The sequence below is a fragment of the Pagrus major genome, chromosome 7, assembly GCF_040436345.1.
Source record: "Pagrus major chromosome 7, Pma_NU_1.0".
NCBI lineage: Eukaryota > Metazoa > Chordata > Actinopteri > Spariformes > Sparidae > Pagrus > Pagrus major.
The window spans coordinates 7,204,314-7,220,695 of NC_133221.1; the positions used below are offsets into that span (position 1 = coordinate 7,204,314).

At 40.6% G+C, this 16,382-nt stretch overlaps 2 protein-coding genes across 2 annotated transcripts; one reads left to right on the forward strand and one right to left on the reverse strand.

Moving 5' to 3' along the window:
• The first annotated feature begins 2,394 nt into the window (after positions 1-2,394).
• Positions 2,395-9,707, forward strand: pmelb (premelanosome protein b). The gene is made up of 12 exons (XM_073470955.1): positions 2,395-2,452; positions 4,454-4,549; positions 4,718-4,864; positions 5,474-5,602; positions 6,259-6,420; positions 6,632-6,964; positions 7,881-8,096; positions 8,267-8,404; positions 8,496-8,598; positions 8,698-8,903; positions 8,992-9,082; positions 9,554-9,707. The coding sequence occupies exons 1-12, from the start codon at positions 2,395-2,397 to the stop codon at positions 9,705-9,707; spliced, it is 1,833 nt and encodes a 610-aa protein (XP_073327056.1).
• Positions 9,708-10,557: 850 nt separating this feature from the next.
• On the reverse strand, positions 10,558-13,529 carry LOC140999460 (tubulin alpha-1B chain-like). Its single transcript, XM_073469851.1, has 4 exons — positions 13,445-13,529; positions 11,994-12,216; positions 11,755-11,903; positions 10,558-11,656 (listed from the first exon to the last, which is right to left on the reverse strand). Exons 1-4 carry the CDS (start codon positions 13,445-13,447, stop codon positions 10,676-10,678), a joined length of 1,356 nt encoding a protein of 451 aa, XP_073325952.1. The 5' UTR covers positions 13,448-13,529; the 3' UTR covers positions 10,558-10,675.
• Between the last annotated feature and the right edge of the window lie 2,853 nt (positions 13,530-16,382).

Genomic DNA, 16,382 nt, shown 5'->3' on the forward strand with positions numbered 1-16,382 from the left:
AAACAAGACCTGTGTTATAACTTATGAACTGGTATAGGACTAAATGTTGTATTGTTTCCTTCATCTTTTTAATACTTAGTTTCAAAAGTTAGCCAGATGCTACATAGCATATTGAGGGAGTTCTCTACTAGTTTCAGTCAACAGAGCGCAGGAGATTTTAAAGCTCATCTTGGGGTTTGGATAAATGAGGGATATAAGACAACTTTAAAACTGTGAACTCCCGACCTCTTTGTCTAATTTCAATATGTTTTAGTCGCATAAAAGGTCATAAAAGCTACCAACAACAGTAGTATATTGCATGTGATATTGCACAGAAAGAAATGAACTGGTGTGTTTAATTAGTATATAAGTATTTGGCAACAAATAGGGAATATACTTCTGTTCATAATTTATATTGTGTATGAATCATTGTAGCATTTATTCATATTGTTAACCATTGTCAGTTATTACCTATAGAAATACACATGAATATGTAATATGTAATGTCAAACTATGGTTTATATAGATGGTTTTGTCTACCCTCAGTATGCTATGATAACCTCACTTTATCCAGTTTTGATTTTTATAATCTAATGCAAAAATCGATTAAATAGTACCGAGATTTCATGTTGTACAGTATGCTTCATTATTTTACTATTATTACTATTATGTACAGACCCGTGCATGCATGTTGAGGCCTGAATGGGAGTTCAAGGGTTCACGACAGATGAAACAGGTTTTAAAAAGGATTTGCTGTGAATGCTGACATTGTTTAAAAAGAGGTTTAAACAGTGTCACAGTTTGGCATATGATATGGAGACAAAAAATCTTTCAACAGAGTTACTTTATAGTCCTTGGGGGTAGAGGGACAAAGCCGGATGAATTTAGGGAGTCACAAGTGCTTCAATAATCCTCATTAAGGCTACATTCCTCCCATTTCTGTTCTCCAGGCACGGCCTTGTTCGAATGACACAGATATAAAAAAAACTCCCTGTTACACAAATATTTAAAAATATACATTTTATCATGTTTAAGAGGAGAATTTTTAGCTACGGATCTAAAGTACTTTTTCTATGACGTGGGTTTGATGGCAGATAACCATCAGTAGCGACAGTATTTCAGAGTAAATCCGCACATAATTAGGAACAATAAGACGGGCAAGTCCAAATGGGTCAGGTGATTTGAGCTGAGATTTAGGTGACTATTCAGATTGTGTTGAAAGCACATGCTTTGTGGAACTAACACCCCAGACCCCCTAAAAAATCATGATAATGTAACCCTCATGATCTGAATATGATCCTGTGGTATTGCACTGGGCTTTAAACAATCTAATTGATAGAGTTGTTTCCTTAAATTGATAAATTTTTTGTTGTTTGCATTAGAGTTATTATATAAGGTTGGTAATGTTTTAAAATATTGACTTTAAAGCTGATACAATGCCTCTTCACACATATATAATCATACTCAAAACATAATCTGCCTAAAGCATTGACTTTAAAGTTGCAATATGTAAGAATTTCAGTTTCAGTCGTAACTATGCTTTTACACGAAGGTTTAACTCGGGTTCCTTCACAAAAAAAGCCTAGGTTGCATTTTGGCGAGAGTTTCACTTTAACGGCAGCAGCTAGAAGCAGTTAGCGGTTACGTTAGTGATAGGCTGCCCCCTCTTCCAATTCTTACATATTGCACTTTAAATATTTTAATTGCATGTACATGTTCCATCTATTTGTATTACGTATGTTCAAGACAAAGGGTCACATTGAACGCGAATTAAAGGTGCAATATGTAACAAAACAAATAGGGGGCAGCACATCACTGTAGAGCAATCGCTAACTGCTGCTAAGTGTAGCTGCCATTCGCAACTTAGCTCAGGTGGCCGTTCAGCTAGCAGTCCAGACTAGGAGTTCGAAGAAGCATTTTTATAGTTTAACTTAATAGATGTAATCAATTAAAATGTCTAGTTATTTCATAACTGCTGCTAGGACGTATAAAAGTACAATATGTTCCCCTCTGAGATGTAGTGAAGTAGAGGTATAAAGTAGCATAACATTGTGTACAGCTTAATAATCACATTTGCAGAATATTTATTTGAAAGTTATTTCTTTTGTTCGTTTTCTGCACTCGAGTTCGTCTTGTGATCCAAATTCTGTTGCCATGCAAAAAAAGGAATTTTGCATTTCTTAAGTGATTATGTGGCGCTTTCTCTACTGTACATGCGACCGTAATCCGCCGGACGAGCTTTTACTGTAAATATACAAATCACGACCTGATTGGAGGAGGGTCTTACTGCAGGGCCTAACGAGGAAGGAGGCGTTTCCTCAAAGATGTGAGGTCAAACGTAGAGTTTATAAAGCCTGTTTTCTGCTGCCTGGTGCTCACAAAAGGGATACTTCTTAAAGAGGAGGGGCACTGACAATGCGGACGTCTGCTGTACTGTTGGTGTTGCTGGCTGTAGCTTCACACACTGTGGCAAGTAAGTACAGAAAAATCATTTTAAACTGAACTTTGCATTTCACAATAATGTGAGAATGTGTCTGAATTGACTGATGAGGCTGCAGATTGCAAATTCATCCTTTATTTTACTCAAAGCTAAAAAGTAATTCAGAGTCAAAGCAAGAAAAAGAGATAATTTACAGTATTTAAATGGAATCACGATTCAGGAAAAAAAACCTGTGAATGTTATGATATTATGTATTATATTATTATTACTGATGCATTAAAGGAGCAGTTCACCCAAAAACTAAAATTCAGTCATCATCTACTCACCTCCATGCAGATGGAAAGTCAGCTGAAGTTTTAAAGTCCACAAAACATTCCTGGAGCTTCACAGCAAAATAGCGTTGCAGCGTTCTTGTTTTAAAAGGTAAAAGATCCCAAACTGATTTGAAAAGTTATTTTCACACTTCTTAAAACTGAAATTTGAACTGAGGCTGCTAAGCTAAAAGCCTCGGCGTGCACCCCATCTGAAGTGGCTGCAAGAGCTCGACCACATGTCAGGGGTGTAAATAATGTCTCAGGGCTTCCAAAGACCAGACGAGCTCTATGGAGCCATTTTATGTTTCATATGGAGCCCGTTTCTTGTTTTTTCGCTGGTTTTCTGTGAAGCTCCAGAAAGGTTTTGTAGACTATGAAACTTGACCCGACTTTCCGTCTGCACGAGGGTGAGAAGATAATGACCGAATTTTCATTTTTGGTTGAACTTATCCTTTAATGTGTAAGTAGCATTTTCGTGTTGAAATTTGTCGAAACTGAGAAACATGTAAACACCTTTATGTAAACTATTGGGTAATATGATCATCAATAACAATACATCGTACTTTATAAGATGATCATGTGTTTTTTGTATGTAAAGTATTCATTTGTAGCGTAAAGTAAGTAAGCTGTGAGTGAAAAGTGCAAGATTTCCCTCTGAAGTATACACATAAAGTAGAGCAACATGGCAGTACATGTGGAAAGTTCCTAAAATGTATTCTTAAGTACCATATTAAGGTACTTAGTTAGTTTCCACCACTGCTTTTTTAAAACATAAACTGATAACAAACAGTACTTCAGACAATATTAAAGCGTCAGGTCTGAAAATCAAAGTTTCTCTGAGGCTCCCTTTAGGTTTTAACAGAATTAAGAAATTAAAGAAAGTCAAAAATTAAGTCTGATTCCATTCCCATTATTTTCATTTCTTACATGAAAGTAAATCCAGTTTTCTAATAATGTAGTTCTGCAAATGTTTTAGTCTGTAGGATCCAGATATTTTTCCCACGACCTCTTTACTCAACCATGCATGAATCTGAATGACCCAGAATGTGACCTTTGTATAGCAAAGCACTGGCTATTTATCGTAATCCTTTTATTTTTAAGGACAAGACTACACACGTACATTTGAAGGAGACTAGAAAAATACTGAACACATCCTTTAGCATTCTGGGAAATACAAACAGACAAAAACATCATCTAGAAGATATATTTCAAGACATGCAAAGAGTCACACCTTTCACCATTTGGCATCAACTTCAACCAAAAATGGGGAGTGATTACTATAATACAGGCACAATTCATCATCACATTCAAAAGTCTGGTTCAGCTGATAATAAGCTTTGTTGTCTGCGTTCATATTTAATCCAAATTCAGCCCTGTGACATTGTTAATCTGTGATAAAATCATGCACACGCTCAGCTGAGCGTCACATGAGGGGGATTGAAGGGAAAACAGACTCAAAATTGGCAATAAAAGACCCTGATTTGGGCTTTGGTGGGCATCATAAGTCACATCTTAGGACTTAAAAGTATCTTTAAAGTATAGGAATTTATGAATTTCAGCTGACTATCTGTGCACTGGCCCCTAGAATTAACTGGAATTGATTAATTGATTTTAAGTGTACCAATTGAACATCATCTCTATTTTCCCTACACAAAAATGAGAAAGTTCTTCTCAGGAAACACTTTATAATAATATAATATATTCATGTTTGATGTTTCAGAGCCCAGAAACCGCTTCACTCGTTATCCATCATGGAACACTAAGATGTACCCAATCTGGAAAGATGGAGACCCACGATACAAAGACTCCTGGAAAGGTATCTGTTGAAATGCTGTTGGCGTAATCACAGATTATGATTTTCAACATACTAACTTAATTTATCTCGGGGACGTTTTTGTGAAAGACTGATTTACCTTGAACTGATGACATGGTCGAGGGTGCATCGTCACCTTATACTCTGTGTCGTCCTGTCTTCTTCATCCAGGTGGAAGAGTTTCTTTCAATGTCGGGAACGATTCACCAACTCTGACTGCAGCCAAAGTCACCTTCACCATCGACCTGGAGTTCCCACACAACCAGAAGGTGCAGCCTGATGGAGACGTTGTGTGGGCCGAAGACTGCACAGTCAATGGTAACACACCCTGTGCACACACACACGCAGACACGATGGTGAAATGCTATACACACACTGCACAATACACACTTTACTGTATTTTTAAAGGTTCAACATTTTAGTCCTCACTGAAATATCTCAACAAATGGAGCCCATAAAGTCCTCTCCTCTTTACATAACAACAACATCATTTACCTGTAATATCAATATTAGACAACCATTTAAGCAACTTTAAAATCATCTTATTCTTATACTATTACTACAAACATCCCATTATATATGAATCAATGACTTAGACAGATAAGTGATTATTATGTTTATTTTATAGGGGAGCCTATGGTTTCAAAGTGAGGTATTAAAAGTAATTTTCTGGTGATAAATGTACTTCACGCTAAGTATCAAATGTACAAGTAAAAGTAAATTATACATACAGTTACGTGTATGTACTGTAGTACCTAAAATTATCAAGTACATGTAGGCTAGTGGTGTAAGAGTGCAGTTTTTGCCCCCAGGATGTCGTAAAATGTACGTATAAAGTAGCAAAACTAGAAATATCTGTGTGGCTGTAGAGTGGTTTAAATGTCTTCTCACACTGTCACTCACATATTGCTCTTTCTCCTGATACAGGAACAAAGTACCACGAGTCTGAGCCAGTATACCCGACTCAAAACACGGACTGGGAGGCTGTTTTTCCTGATGGGGCGCCAGTTAAGAAGGACAAGAAGCCAAACTATGTGTTTGTCTGGAAGACGTGGGGTGAGTGGAGCCTTCGTCTCTCTTCAAATGTCTCTAAATTGTGGTTTTTTTTCTGAGGGTCACTGAGTTTCTTATGTCACATGACATGACCTGAAATATGACCCCTGGATGGATTATGTATGAGCCTCATCATATGATCAGATTATGTCACTTCATTTGTCCACACTTACAAAAAAATCCTCAAAGCAAACAATCCACGACTTTGGGATTCAGATTTTGCATATCTTGAGGATTCATTGAAATTATCCCCAATGTGACTGTTAAGGAGAACTTAACATAATTACTTTTTAAGCTGTTCATTGTGTTGTCCATGATTTTATAACTCATGTAAGTCAATTAAGTAAGTTTGGACCCTGAACGCATCATACAAACATTTTAAATCATTCCTCTAAACACACTTTAAAGCTGCTTTTATCTCCTGATTTCAATGTTTTCATCTTTCTTTTATTCAGGTTTTACTTATTTTTATCCTCTTATGTTATTCCTTCTGTTGCCTTTATCTTTATATTTGTAATTCCCACTGTAATACTTGCTTTTCTTTGTGACTCTTTCATTGTTTGCTGTGTTGTACGTATGCACAGCACTTTGTAACTCAGGCAGCCTAAGTGCAGGCCTATCACATGATACTCATCAGGCTCTGGGTGCTCATTCGGCAGGTCAGTACTGGCAGGTGGCAGACGGACCCTCCTCCTCCCTGACCATCGATACAGATGACATCCCGCTGGGCTCCTACACCATGGACATCGTCATCTACCACTACCGCAGCAAGGAGAAGTTCATTCCTCTGGGATACGCCTCCACTCAATTCTCCATCACTGGTGAGTTAATCTTTTTTAAGGGGAGAGAGAAAACGCCTTCTGTTTTTCTGTTTCAAATATTCTGTATTATGAGGCACTTATCAACTATATGAATCTCTTTTTAAAGTATATAATAAAATGCATAAGGGAAGGCTGAAAAAAACTCCAACTCCAGCTCCAACTCCAGGTATTGCCATGAATTGTTGAAGTCATTGGTTTGTGTTCTCCTCAGATCAAATCCCCTTCGCCGTCTCCCTGGACCAAGTGAACGACATCGTGGCCGGAGACATGCGTTTCATCCAGAACAGAGCGATCGCCTTCACCATCACCCTCCACGACCCCAGCGAGTACCTCAGCAACGCAGACATCACCTTCAACTGGGACTTTGGGGATGAGAGCGGAGCCCTCATTTCCAGAGAGTTGACAGTCACTCACACATACATTACCTCTGGCTCATTCAAGCCTCAGGTGGTGATCCAGGCGGTCATCCCAGATAAGGCCTGCGACCCTCCAGTTGATCCCCCGACCAAAGCTCCTGGGCCACCTGCTGATCAGGGAACCACAGGTAGGGACAGATGCTGCAGTTCCTTGGAAACATTTTAGATTTCCGTTCATGTGATCATTCATTGATCTAGTAACCACAAAACTTTGCAAAACAGCTACGAAAAATTCTAAATTATTCATGCCTTCTTGTAAATTTGGCACCAAATATAACACATAAAGTTGTTTATTTCCCTGTAAAAAGTCTACATGCCAACATGTAGCAGCTGTTTGAACACTGTTTCAACTGATTTCACCTTTTACACTAAATTTATGAAAGAAAATAACATGTTATTGATGGTAAACACATTAAATTCTACAAATACAGTAAACAGTAACCAATACAGGTTACTTCCCTGTTGCCTGTGGAGAAAGTCACCAGATTCCATTAAAAAACTGCACAATTTTGTGAGTTTTTGAGTTAGGAGAAACTTTATAAACTGTATGAAACGCTGTCTGACAAATTCTTAATCATTTGCACCTTCTTGTAAATTCGGCAAATGTTATACATGAAAATATTTCTTTCTTTGTGTTAAAAATATTGTGTCCCTATGTCCCAGACATATGTTTTTTCGTCATAGATGCCATATAAAACGGGTCAGTGAGATCCGATTACAAGTGGACACTCAAGATGTGTGTCGAGACATATTTGATGCCAGGTGTGAACTGACGGACTTACAGCTGTCCACTTGTGATCGGATCACTCAGGCTGGATGTTAATACCAGGTCTGAAAAGGCCTCTTGACTGCGGTGGTGTTGATTTTGATTTTAAAACACAATGAAAGCTTTTGAAGAATTTTTCCAAAAAATGTCTATTTTATTTTACTATTCAGTCTCACCCAAAAATATAAGAATATTTACAATATTCTGTACCCATGTACCTCAGCTCCACATATCTTACTGAAACACAGACCTGACTCATCAATCTTCCCTGTATGTAGTGAAAGCTGCTGTACTGGCGTCTGCTGTCCCCATACTGGTTTCCACCAAGGCAACTGTCCTGAATGTCAACATGGTTCCTTCAGACACCGAGGAGGACAACACTGAGGATGAGGCCTCCACTGCCTCCAATGCTCAGCCTGCCCAGGAAGCACCCACAGTGGCCAAGACTCCCTCTCCTGTCAACAATGAGATGCCAGCTGACAGTGAAGCAGCAGGTAATCTTGGTTTACAGTTTATCAGCACTGCCTAGTTAAGACAGTTTGATCAGAGTTTGGTGAGACGCCCCTCACTCGATCCAAGACGGAGAAAATAATCTTAATTTGCACCACATGCAGTTTTTTTATGATCAATATACTCACTTCCTGTTGTTGTTTAATCTCATCAGGTGCAAAGCAGACAGTGACACTGACAGGCCGAGCCACAGTGGTCGTAGTAGCTAAGAGGGATGCTGACGATAAACCCTCCGATGACGACTGTGTCATATATCGTTACGGCTCCTTCTGCACCGGCATTGAAGTGTTTGGTGAGTTTCATTAATGTTACATTCATTAAAATGTGACATAAACAATTAAGACGACTGTCAGTGATCCTTTCCCTCTTGTCTTTGTCTTCAGAGGGCATTGAGAAAGTAGAGATCGTACAGATGGACAACGCTGTGATTGCAACACCTGAAATGGACAAAAATGTTTTGGATATCACTGTTACCTGCCAGGGAAGGTGAATACTCCTGCAATTTATCAAATAATCCAAAATTCTGTATCCTGTAAAAGCATTATCTTGTTTATTTTGACTCACTGGAGCATCTTCCTCCTCCAGCCTTCCTAAAGAGGTGTGCAGTGTGATTCTGGATGCAGAGTGCTTGAAGCCCATTCATACAGTGTGCAACATGGTGGAGCCCTCCAAAGAGTGCCAGATGGTGTTACGTCACTTCTTCAATGACTCTGGTGTCTACTGCGTCAACGTGTCAATGGCCAATGACGTCAGTTTAGCTGCCACGAGTGCTAAAGTCAACGTCGACATTGGTACGCAGCATTGACCACCGTACAAAAGTCCACAAATGAGTGCATGTCTGCTTTATCCTGCTTCTTCACAATGTGATCTTTGTTTCAGGTTCAGGTCTGTCCTCGCCTGGCACCATCGCCATGGTCATGGGTGTCCTGGTTCTCGTTCTAGCAGTAGGGATAGTCGCATATTCTTACAAGTAAGAACTGATTTTCCTTGTAGATATAATTTTTTTGATTTATTTCAACCCAATTTATTGACTTAAAAGGAAAAAAATCTGGTGATATTCTATATATGTTCACAATTTGTCACAAATCCCAGGAAAACTACATCACCCACTCCCCGATACACCCTCAGAATAGTTTGGTTTATGCACAAACACTGCTCGGTTAGGGTTAGAAAAAGATATCATAGCGGTGTGTCATGTAATAAAGTGTAGTGTGCCAGATTGCAGCTGGACCTTTCTTACTTAAAAGGCGAAAACATGACAGTGTGACTTGTTTTAAAGATTAACGTCTTCCTCTGAGAGCAAAAAATAGTGGTGTTAGTCATTTTGTTTCCTTTCCAAGATATTTTGTGGAAAATTACAAAAATATAGAACATTACCAGCCTATCTGTAAAGCACATGTAATTTAAACAACGTGTTTGGATTTTGTGTTTTACTCAACAGGCGCTTTAAGTCCTATCGTCCTCTGAAGGAAGACATGATTATGTCTGCGGGCCAGCAGCCCGGCCGGGCTCACAGCTGCTCCATGTTCTGGAGTCTTCTGAACAGACGGGGAGCTGTGGACAACTGTCCTCTGCTGCAGGAAAGGCCGGTGTGAGCCATCACCAGCCTCACACAACCAAATGCAAAACCAGGCAACCTATGATTTGCAAGTTAAAGGCACCTTGGAGGTCTTTTTATACTTTTTTTTTTTTTTTTTTTTTACATGTTTTCTAAATGACAAATTCATTTGTAATATTTGGGTTTTCAATCAAAGGTTTTCCATTAGACATGCTCAGATCTTTTGTACCTATTTGAAGCAGGTTTGGTTGTACACGTGTGTGCTTTGATTTGGATAAAACTGAATTTGTGTTTTTTTCCAATAAACTTTGCTCAAAACAGTTGTGTTGTTTTGCTGTGATACTAACTGATGAAGCAGCTGCACTAGTGTTGTAAATGAGATGTACTCCCTAATCCCACCCAAAATAATCTGATGCTGGGTTTAACCATGTGATACAACACTGACAGCCAAAAAGACTTCTCCCATCCCTCGGTAGTAAGCACAAGCTTCTGATAGTAACAGATTTTGTTCAAAATAATCATCACAAATCATGTTATGATTTCAAAACCATGCACAGAAATCCTATTATACCAACTGAGATATGAGACTGAGACATCAGCATGTACATTTTCATAAATGAAACCATATAAATCAGGTTTCCTGGATAATCAGGGATTGGATTGCAGTTGAGAATCCATAGCTTCAACATGCTAACTTAACTAGCCTTAAATGTTGTTTATTCCTGTATATACACTGTGCTGCACAATTTAATAAGAAAACATTTAAATGTGTGGTGTTATAAGTCTGTAACTTGAATACATAGGATCTCCAAGATTCAGAATGTCAATACTTTGTATGACTATACACCAAAAATATATTAAGGTTGAATTAACGAAAGACAAACAGATTCACGTGTCATAGGAACTTTAATTAGAACAGAGCCAAACTGGTAATTGATAGACATATGTTTGGAATGCATTCAAGAACACATTGCAATCAATTATTTCCTGTTTAACTAATGCCTTTTAATATTCCTCTCCTTCCTCCTCTCCCTCACCCTCAATGGAGTCGACTCCAACCTCCTCATAATCCTTCTCCAGAGCTGCCATGTCCTCTCTGGCCTCAGAGAACTCTCCCTCCTCCATACCCTCACCCACATACCAGTGCACAAAGGCACGCTTAGCATACATCAGATCAAACTTGTGGTCGAGCCGAGCCCAGGCCTCTGCAATAGCAGTGGTGTTGCTCAGCATGCACACAGCCCTCTGGACCTTGGCCAGGTCTCCACCAGGAACCACAGTGGGTGGCTGGTAGTTGATGCCAACCTTGAAACCGGTAGGGCACCAGTCCACAAACTGGATGGTGCGCTTGGTTTTGATGGTGGCAATTGCAGCATTAACATCTTTGGGCACCACATCACCACGGAACAGCAGGCAGCAAGCCATGTACTTGCCATGGCGAGGGTCACATTTCACCATCTGATTGGCTGGCTCGAAGCAGGCGTTGGTGATTTCGGCCACTGAGAGCTGCTCATGGTAAGCCTTCTCAGCAGAGATGACAGGGGCATAGGTGGCCAGAGGGAAGTGGATACGGGGATATGGCACCAAGTTGGTCTGGAACTCTGTCAGATCAACATTGAGGGCACCATCGAAACGAAGGGAGGCAGTTATGGAGGACACAATCTGACTGATCAACCTGTTCAGGTTGGTGTAAGTGGGACGCTCGATATCGAGGTTCCTACGGCAGATATCGTAGATGGCCTCGTTATCTACCATGAAGGCACAGTCAGAGTGCTCCAGGGTGGTGTGGGTGGTGAGAATGGAGTTGTAGGGCTCCACCACAGCGGTGGACACCTGGGGAGCGGGGTAGATGGAGAACTCCAGCTTGGACTTCTTGCCGTAGTCGACAGACAGACGCTCCATCAGCAGGGAGGTGAAACCAGAGCCGGTGCCACCGCCGAAGCTGTGGAAAACCAGGAAGCCCTGAAGGCCAGTGCACTGGTCAGCCTGAGGACAGAGAGAGACAGTGATCACATATGAGTTAGAGTTATGTCATTTCATTGGATATTCTTGCAATTAACTTGTTCTGCTCTGATTTTACCCACCAGTTTGCGGATCCTGTCCAGCACCAGGTCAATGATCTCTTTGCCGATGGTGTAGTGTCCACGGGCGTAGTTGTTGGCAGCATCCTCCTTGCCAGTGATCAGCTGCTCAGGGTGGAAGAGCTGGCGGTAGGTTCCAGTGCGCACCTCATCTAAAGGAGACAAAAACAGCCATTGCATCAGATTGGTTTACAATTATTAGATATTTCCTAAATTGATGCTAATCTAGGAGTCACACTTACCGATGACAGTGGGCTCCAGGTCCACAAAAACAGCTCTGGGGACGTGCTTTCCAGCTCCAGTCTCACTGAAGAAGGTGTTGAAGGAATCATCTCCTCCTCCCAGAGTCTTGTCACTGGGCATCTGTCCGTCCGGCTGGATCCCATGTTCCAGGCAGTAAAGCTCCCAGCAGGCGTTGCCAATCTGGACACCGGCCTGACCAACGTGGATGGAGATACACTCACGCTGCGGACACAAAAAACCAGGGAGGTTATTCACCTGTCTCAATCTAGTTTTTTTTAATTTCACACTCATTTCCAGACACTGCTGGCTTTTTTTTTTACATATTAAATCGATAATTAAATGCATATTTACATTGGGAACACTGAGCTGCTCCCCCTGTCTGAGTTGAACAGTCGGTGCAGCAGCAGAAGCAGCAGCAGGAGGAGGAGGAGGCACCTCCCTGCGCCACAGTCAGTCAGCAGGGGACAAAAAAATGCCTGACAGCAGCCCCCACCGAGGCAGGAGGACGCTGCTCTCGTCTTTCCTACAGTCTTTTTTGTCCTCTTGTCTTTTCATCCCACACTCTCTCCCTCTTTTGCAAGCACGGGCACGAATGCAAATTCACGTGCGCGTGGCGCGCGCACACCATCATTCTGGAATATTCCACTCGCTCTCGTGCCTTGAGGACGCACAATCACAGCGGAGGATGCTTGAGAAAAAAAAAACACCAATCCATCCCCTCCAGTCACATCTGGGTCATTTTGTATCGTAGAAATCTTAATGTGGTGCAAATTTAGCTATCTCTCAGGTGAAACCAATCGATAGGTGGCTGTATTATTTGGATTTCATGTTTCAAGGGTTACAATTGTGCTGCAATATGTTGTTATGTTATGTCTCAATAAAAATTGAGATTAGGATTAATTAGCTGCTGTATCATGTGAATTAGAAATGATTAGCTGCAGTCTTCATCCAACCCCCACCCCAATCTGCCCCTCCCTGCATTGAATCGGTGTAGGGCATTTTTGCAAGGTGTCAGATTCAATTAAAGATTAAATTTGAGTACAAAATGAAAAAAAAAAAAATTGAGAAAACAATGCATTTTTTTTGTAAAGTCAATCAGATTTATCCTCCTGATCGTCTGCTACTGAAGCCTGAATGGAGCCAAGTCAGTGCATTGTTCTCATCTCCGCACACAATGACAATCACACCGTGCCAGTGCTGCAGAACAAACCTGTGTGTGTCAACATTAACATTACACTCCGTCCCTCTCAACACAACCTCAAGCAGCGTTTTAAAACTGAAGTCACAGCGATTAAAAACGCGCTGAAGCTGCCCGGGGTGCTCATCATCCTGAGGTGGGAGATCCTCCGCGACGTCGTCTGACAGCCGAGACGAGCGGCAGCTGCTTCACCTTCATTTCTACCTCACAAGAAAATATCTCAAGACACACGTATGAGGAAGATTTACCTACCATGTTTTCGTCTGAGGTTTCAAAGAGGAAGAGGAGAAAGAGAAAACGTGAAGAAAAAGGCGTTAAAAACGGTGCGTCGCGTGGTGTACCCAACGGGGTCGATGCAACAACTGCTGAATGGGAGGGCGGTGCTCTCCGGTTTATATACGCAGGGCAGGGGATTTGCTTCTGTGCACTGAGGGGAGAAAAAAAAACCTTTTACTACCGCCATTTGATGATGCTGCTTCAAACACAGCCTACCATTCTGTCTTCCGCATTCAAATATGCAAATAATCATCATTAAAACATCCATTGTAGTGCTTCACGGTCAGATAAATCATCCTTGACAGTTTGTTTTTGATGTGAGTGAGGAGGAAATACAGTGTGATGGGACTATTTTTTCTTTTTTCTTTTTTTTTTGCCTTGTTGCAGTGCAATTTTATTTGAATAGCTCCAACAAAGCACATTTATTATGCATGCAGAGGGGTGAGAAAAGACTGCATTCATCTATTATTGAGGCGTGGCAAACTAGCTAATCAATAACCAATAAAAATGGGCCCTGTTCATAGCCTCATAGGCACATCCTGGCGTTTGTACGGGCGACTTCTCTGTGCACGGCTGTGATTGTTGTCGATGCATTATAAATGATGCAACATGGCTGAATGCTTCTGCTGCACAAGATGCCTCCATCTCACAGGAGCTGATATGTGCCGGGTGTCCATGTTGCAGCTGAGGCCTGCCATGGTACTCCTCCTCGCCCATCCGGCGTGCCAGCTCTCCATCTCTCCTCCCTCTTTGTCCCCGATTCTCTGCAATGATGTCATTCAGTGGGCCGATCACGTGGCTCCATTTCTGCCTGTCTCTGTGTGCCTCTGCTGCTCAGGGTGTGTTTCCTCTGGTCGTGTCTTGTTGGAGGAACTGAAACAGCCTGAGTTGCATTTATGTGACATTATGGTTGTACTGAGCTGTATGTGTGTGTGTGTGCTTCTTTACACTGTGGCTGCTGCAGTTTACAACATTAAATCCCTGGATGCCCCCTGAAGCTGCCTTGAATCCTGCAGCAGATGAGAGTCATTTAAAGGAGACATATTATGCTCATTTTCAGGCTTATAATTTTGTTTTTGGGTTACTCCTGGAATAGGTTTACATCCTTAAGTGCTCAAAAAACACATCGTTTTTCTGTTTTAGGTCCTGTCCTGAGCGGAGTTGCTGCAGGAACTATGTCGTGCTTATGTCACAGAGTCAACGAATCAACAGCGAGACTACTGATGAGGCGTTTCAGGCGCAGTGTATTCTGTGGGAGAGAGGGACCTCTGTCGGTGTGGACTTTGACCTCTTTAACTTTCAAGATCGCTTACATGCACACCAACCCCTATGAAACACTAAAGGACGGGAAGTAAACGAAAAAAGCACGATAGGTCTCTTTTAAAACACAACACAGACAAAAATCCTTACTGCAGTAAGAACCCAAAACTTTGCTTTTTTGTGTGTGGGAGTTATCATCATTTATTCAGCAGGGAAGTGATGCATAATTTACAACCATCTTTTGGTTGTTGCTGTACTCAAAGTGAACTGCAGGGGATGAAAGAGAAGGACAGGAAACAGCTGTGGCTCTCAGCCAGGATTTCTTGAGAGAATATTCTCCAATCCTCCTCCTCCTCCTCCCGCTCCTCCTCCTTCACAGCAGCTGTGAGACAGGGAGAGTCTGAGCAGCTGCACACCAAGAGGAGAGAGGGAGGATGGGAATGCTACAGAGATGGGAGTGGTCCTCCATGGCATGAAACTGACCGCACTGCATCATGCAAACAGGGAATATGATACCCAACCGACACAGTTACAAAGCATATTTTCCATCTGTCACAGCAGAATGATTGTGTTGATGTTATAATGCAGGTGAAGTCAGATAAAAGAAGGTTGTGATGTCCTAAAATTACTTTAATTAATGAGTGGAGACACTAAAAGATTTTGATTTTTGCGTATTTTATTTGATTGGTCGGTGACGTTGCACAGGAGGGACGGATCCTAACAGACCGGATATTCACATGATCAGTGGCCTTGTATATACTGATATACATGTTATGGTTTTGCACATCAGAATTAGCCACTACTGCGATGTGGTGACTCGAGATTAACATAATCGTAGCTTCTTCTATGACATGCAGATATAAATAAACTACAAATAAAATGTCATTCATAAGAATTTTAGCCGTTCATCTCATGTTTGGATGATAAATAATAATAAAATAATAAATAAAACTTAATCAAACTTAACTTAACATGTAATAGATAATCAATTAAGCCATTCATTTATAGATCTCAATGTCACAATTCATCACAAAGTATTGTACTCTGTATTGCAGGAAGTAATAGATACAGAGGAGACACAGAGAAAGAGAAGAGGAGATTGGAAAGAGCAGCTGTGCAGGAAAAGGAAATGGCTCGTTATCAATCAACAGAATCAAAGATAAAAGAGGCAAATCAGGAAGGAGGGAGACATAATGACAGTAAGGAAGCAGACACATGAAAACAATGTTTTCAAGCAAGGAAATACATTTAATTTGCTCAGTGCAATCTCCCTAAAATGCGTTTTAGGTATTATTGAAGCTCTTTTTTTGTACTTCTGTTTATTGGGGGGGTTTAAAATACAGTTACAGGTCTTATTATGTAAATATTTTGTACATTAAGCGGTTCAAGGTAAAGGAAATGGATACATACAATAATACAAAAATAAAATAAAAATATATAATAATAATAATAAAGATAAAAGTAAGTAAATAGAAAAGTACTGTATAACTTTAGGTAATACACTATGTTATCAATTACCAGTCATCGGTTCAACTTATTTTAATAAATAAATAATGATACATTTATAAAAGGTGGCCATATCAAAAATAATGTATTCATCTGTCCTCTCAGTGAGAATTAATTTAATTCTAACTGTAAAGTGCTTCTATATTGA

Coding starts and splice junctions, on each gene's coding strand:
- pmelb (XM_073470955.1), top strand. CDS start 2,395: ATGCGGACGTCTGCTGTACTGTTGGTGTTGCTGGCTGTAGCTTCACAC. Junction 4,865..5,473: donor CGAAGACTGCACAGTCAATG/GTAACACACCCT, acceptor CTCCTGATACAG/GAACAAAGTACCACGAGTCT. Junction 5,603..6,258: donor GTTTGTCTGGAAGACGTGGG/GTGAGTGGAGCC, acceptor CTCATTCGGCAG/GTCAGTACTGGCAGGTGGCA.
- LOC140999460 (XM_073469851.1), bottom strand. Junction 11,904..11,993: donor CCTGGAGCCCACTGTCATCG/GTAAGTGTGACT, acceptor TGTCTCCTTTAG/ATGAGGTGCGCACTGGAACC. Junction 11,657..11,754: donor TGGACAGGATCCGCAAACTG/GTGGGTAAAATC, acceptor CTCTGTCCTCAG/GCTGACCAGTGCACTGGCCT.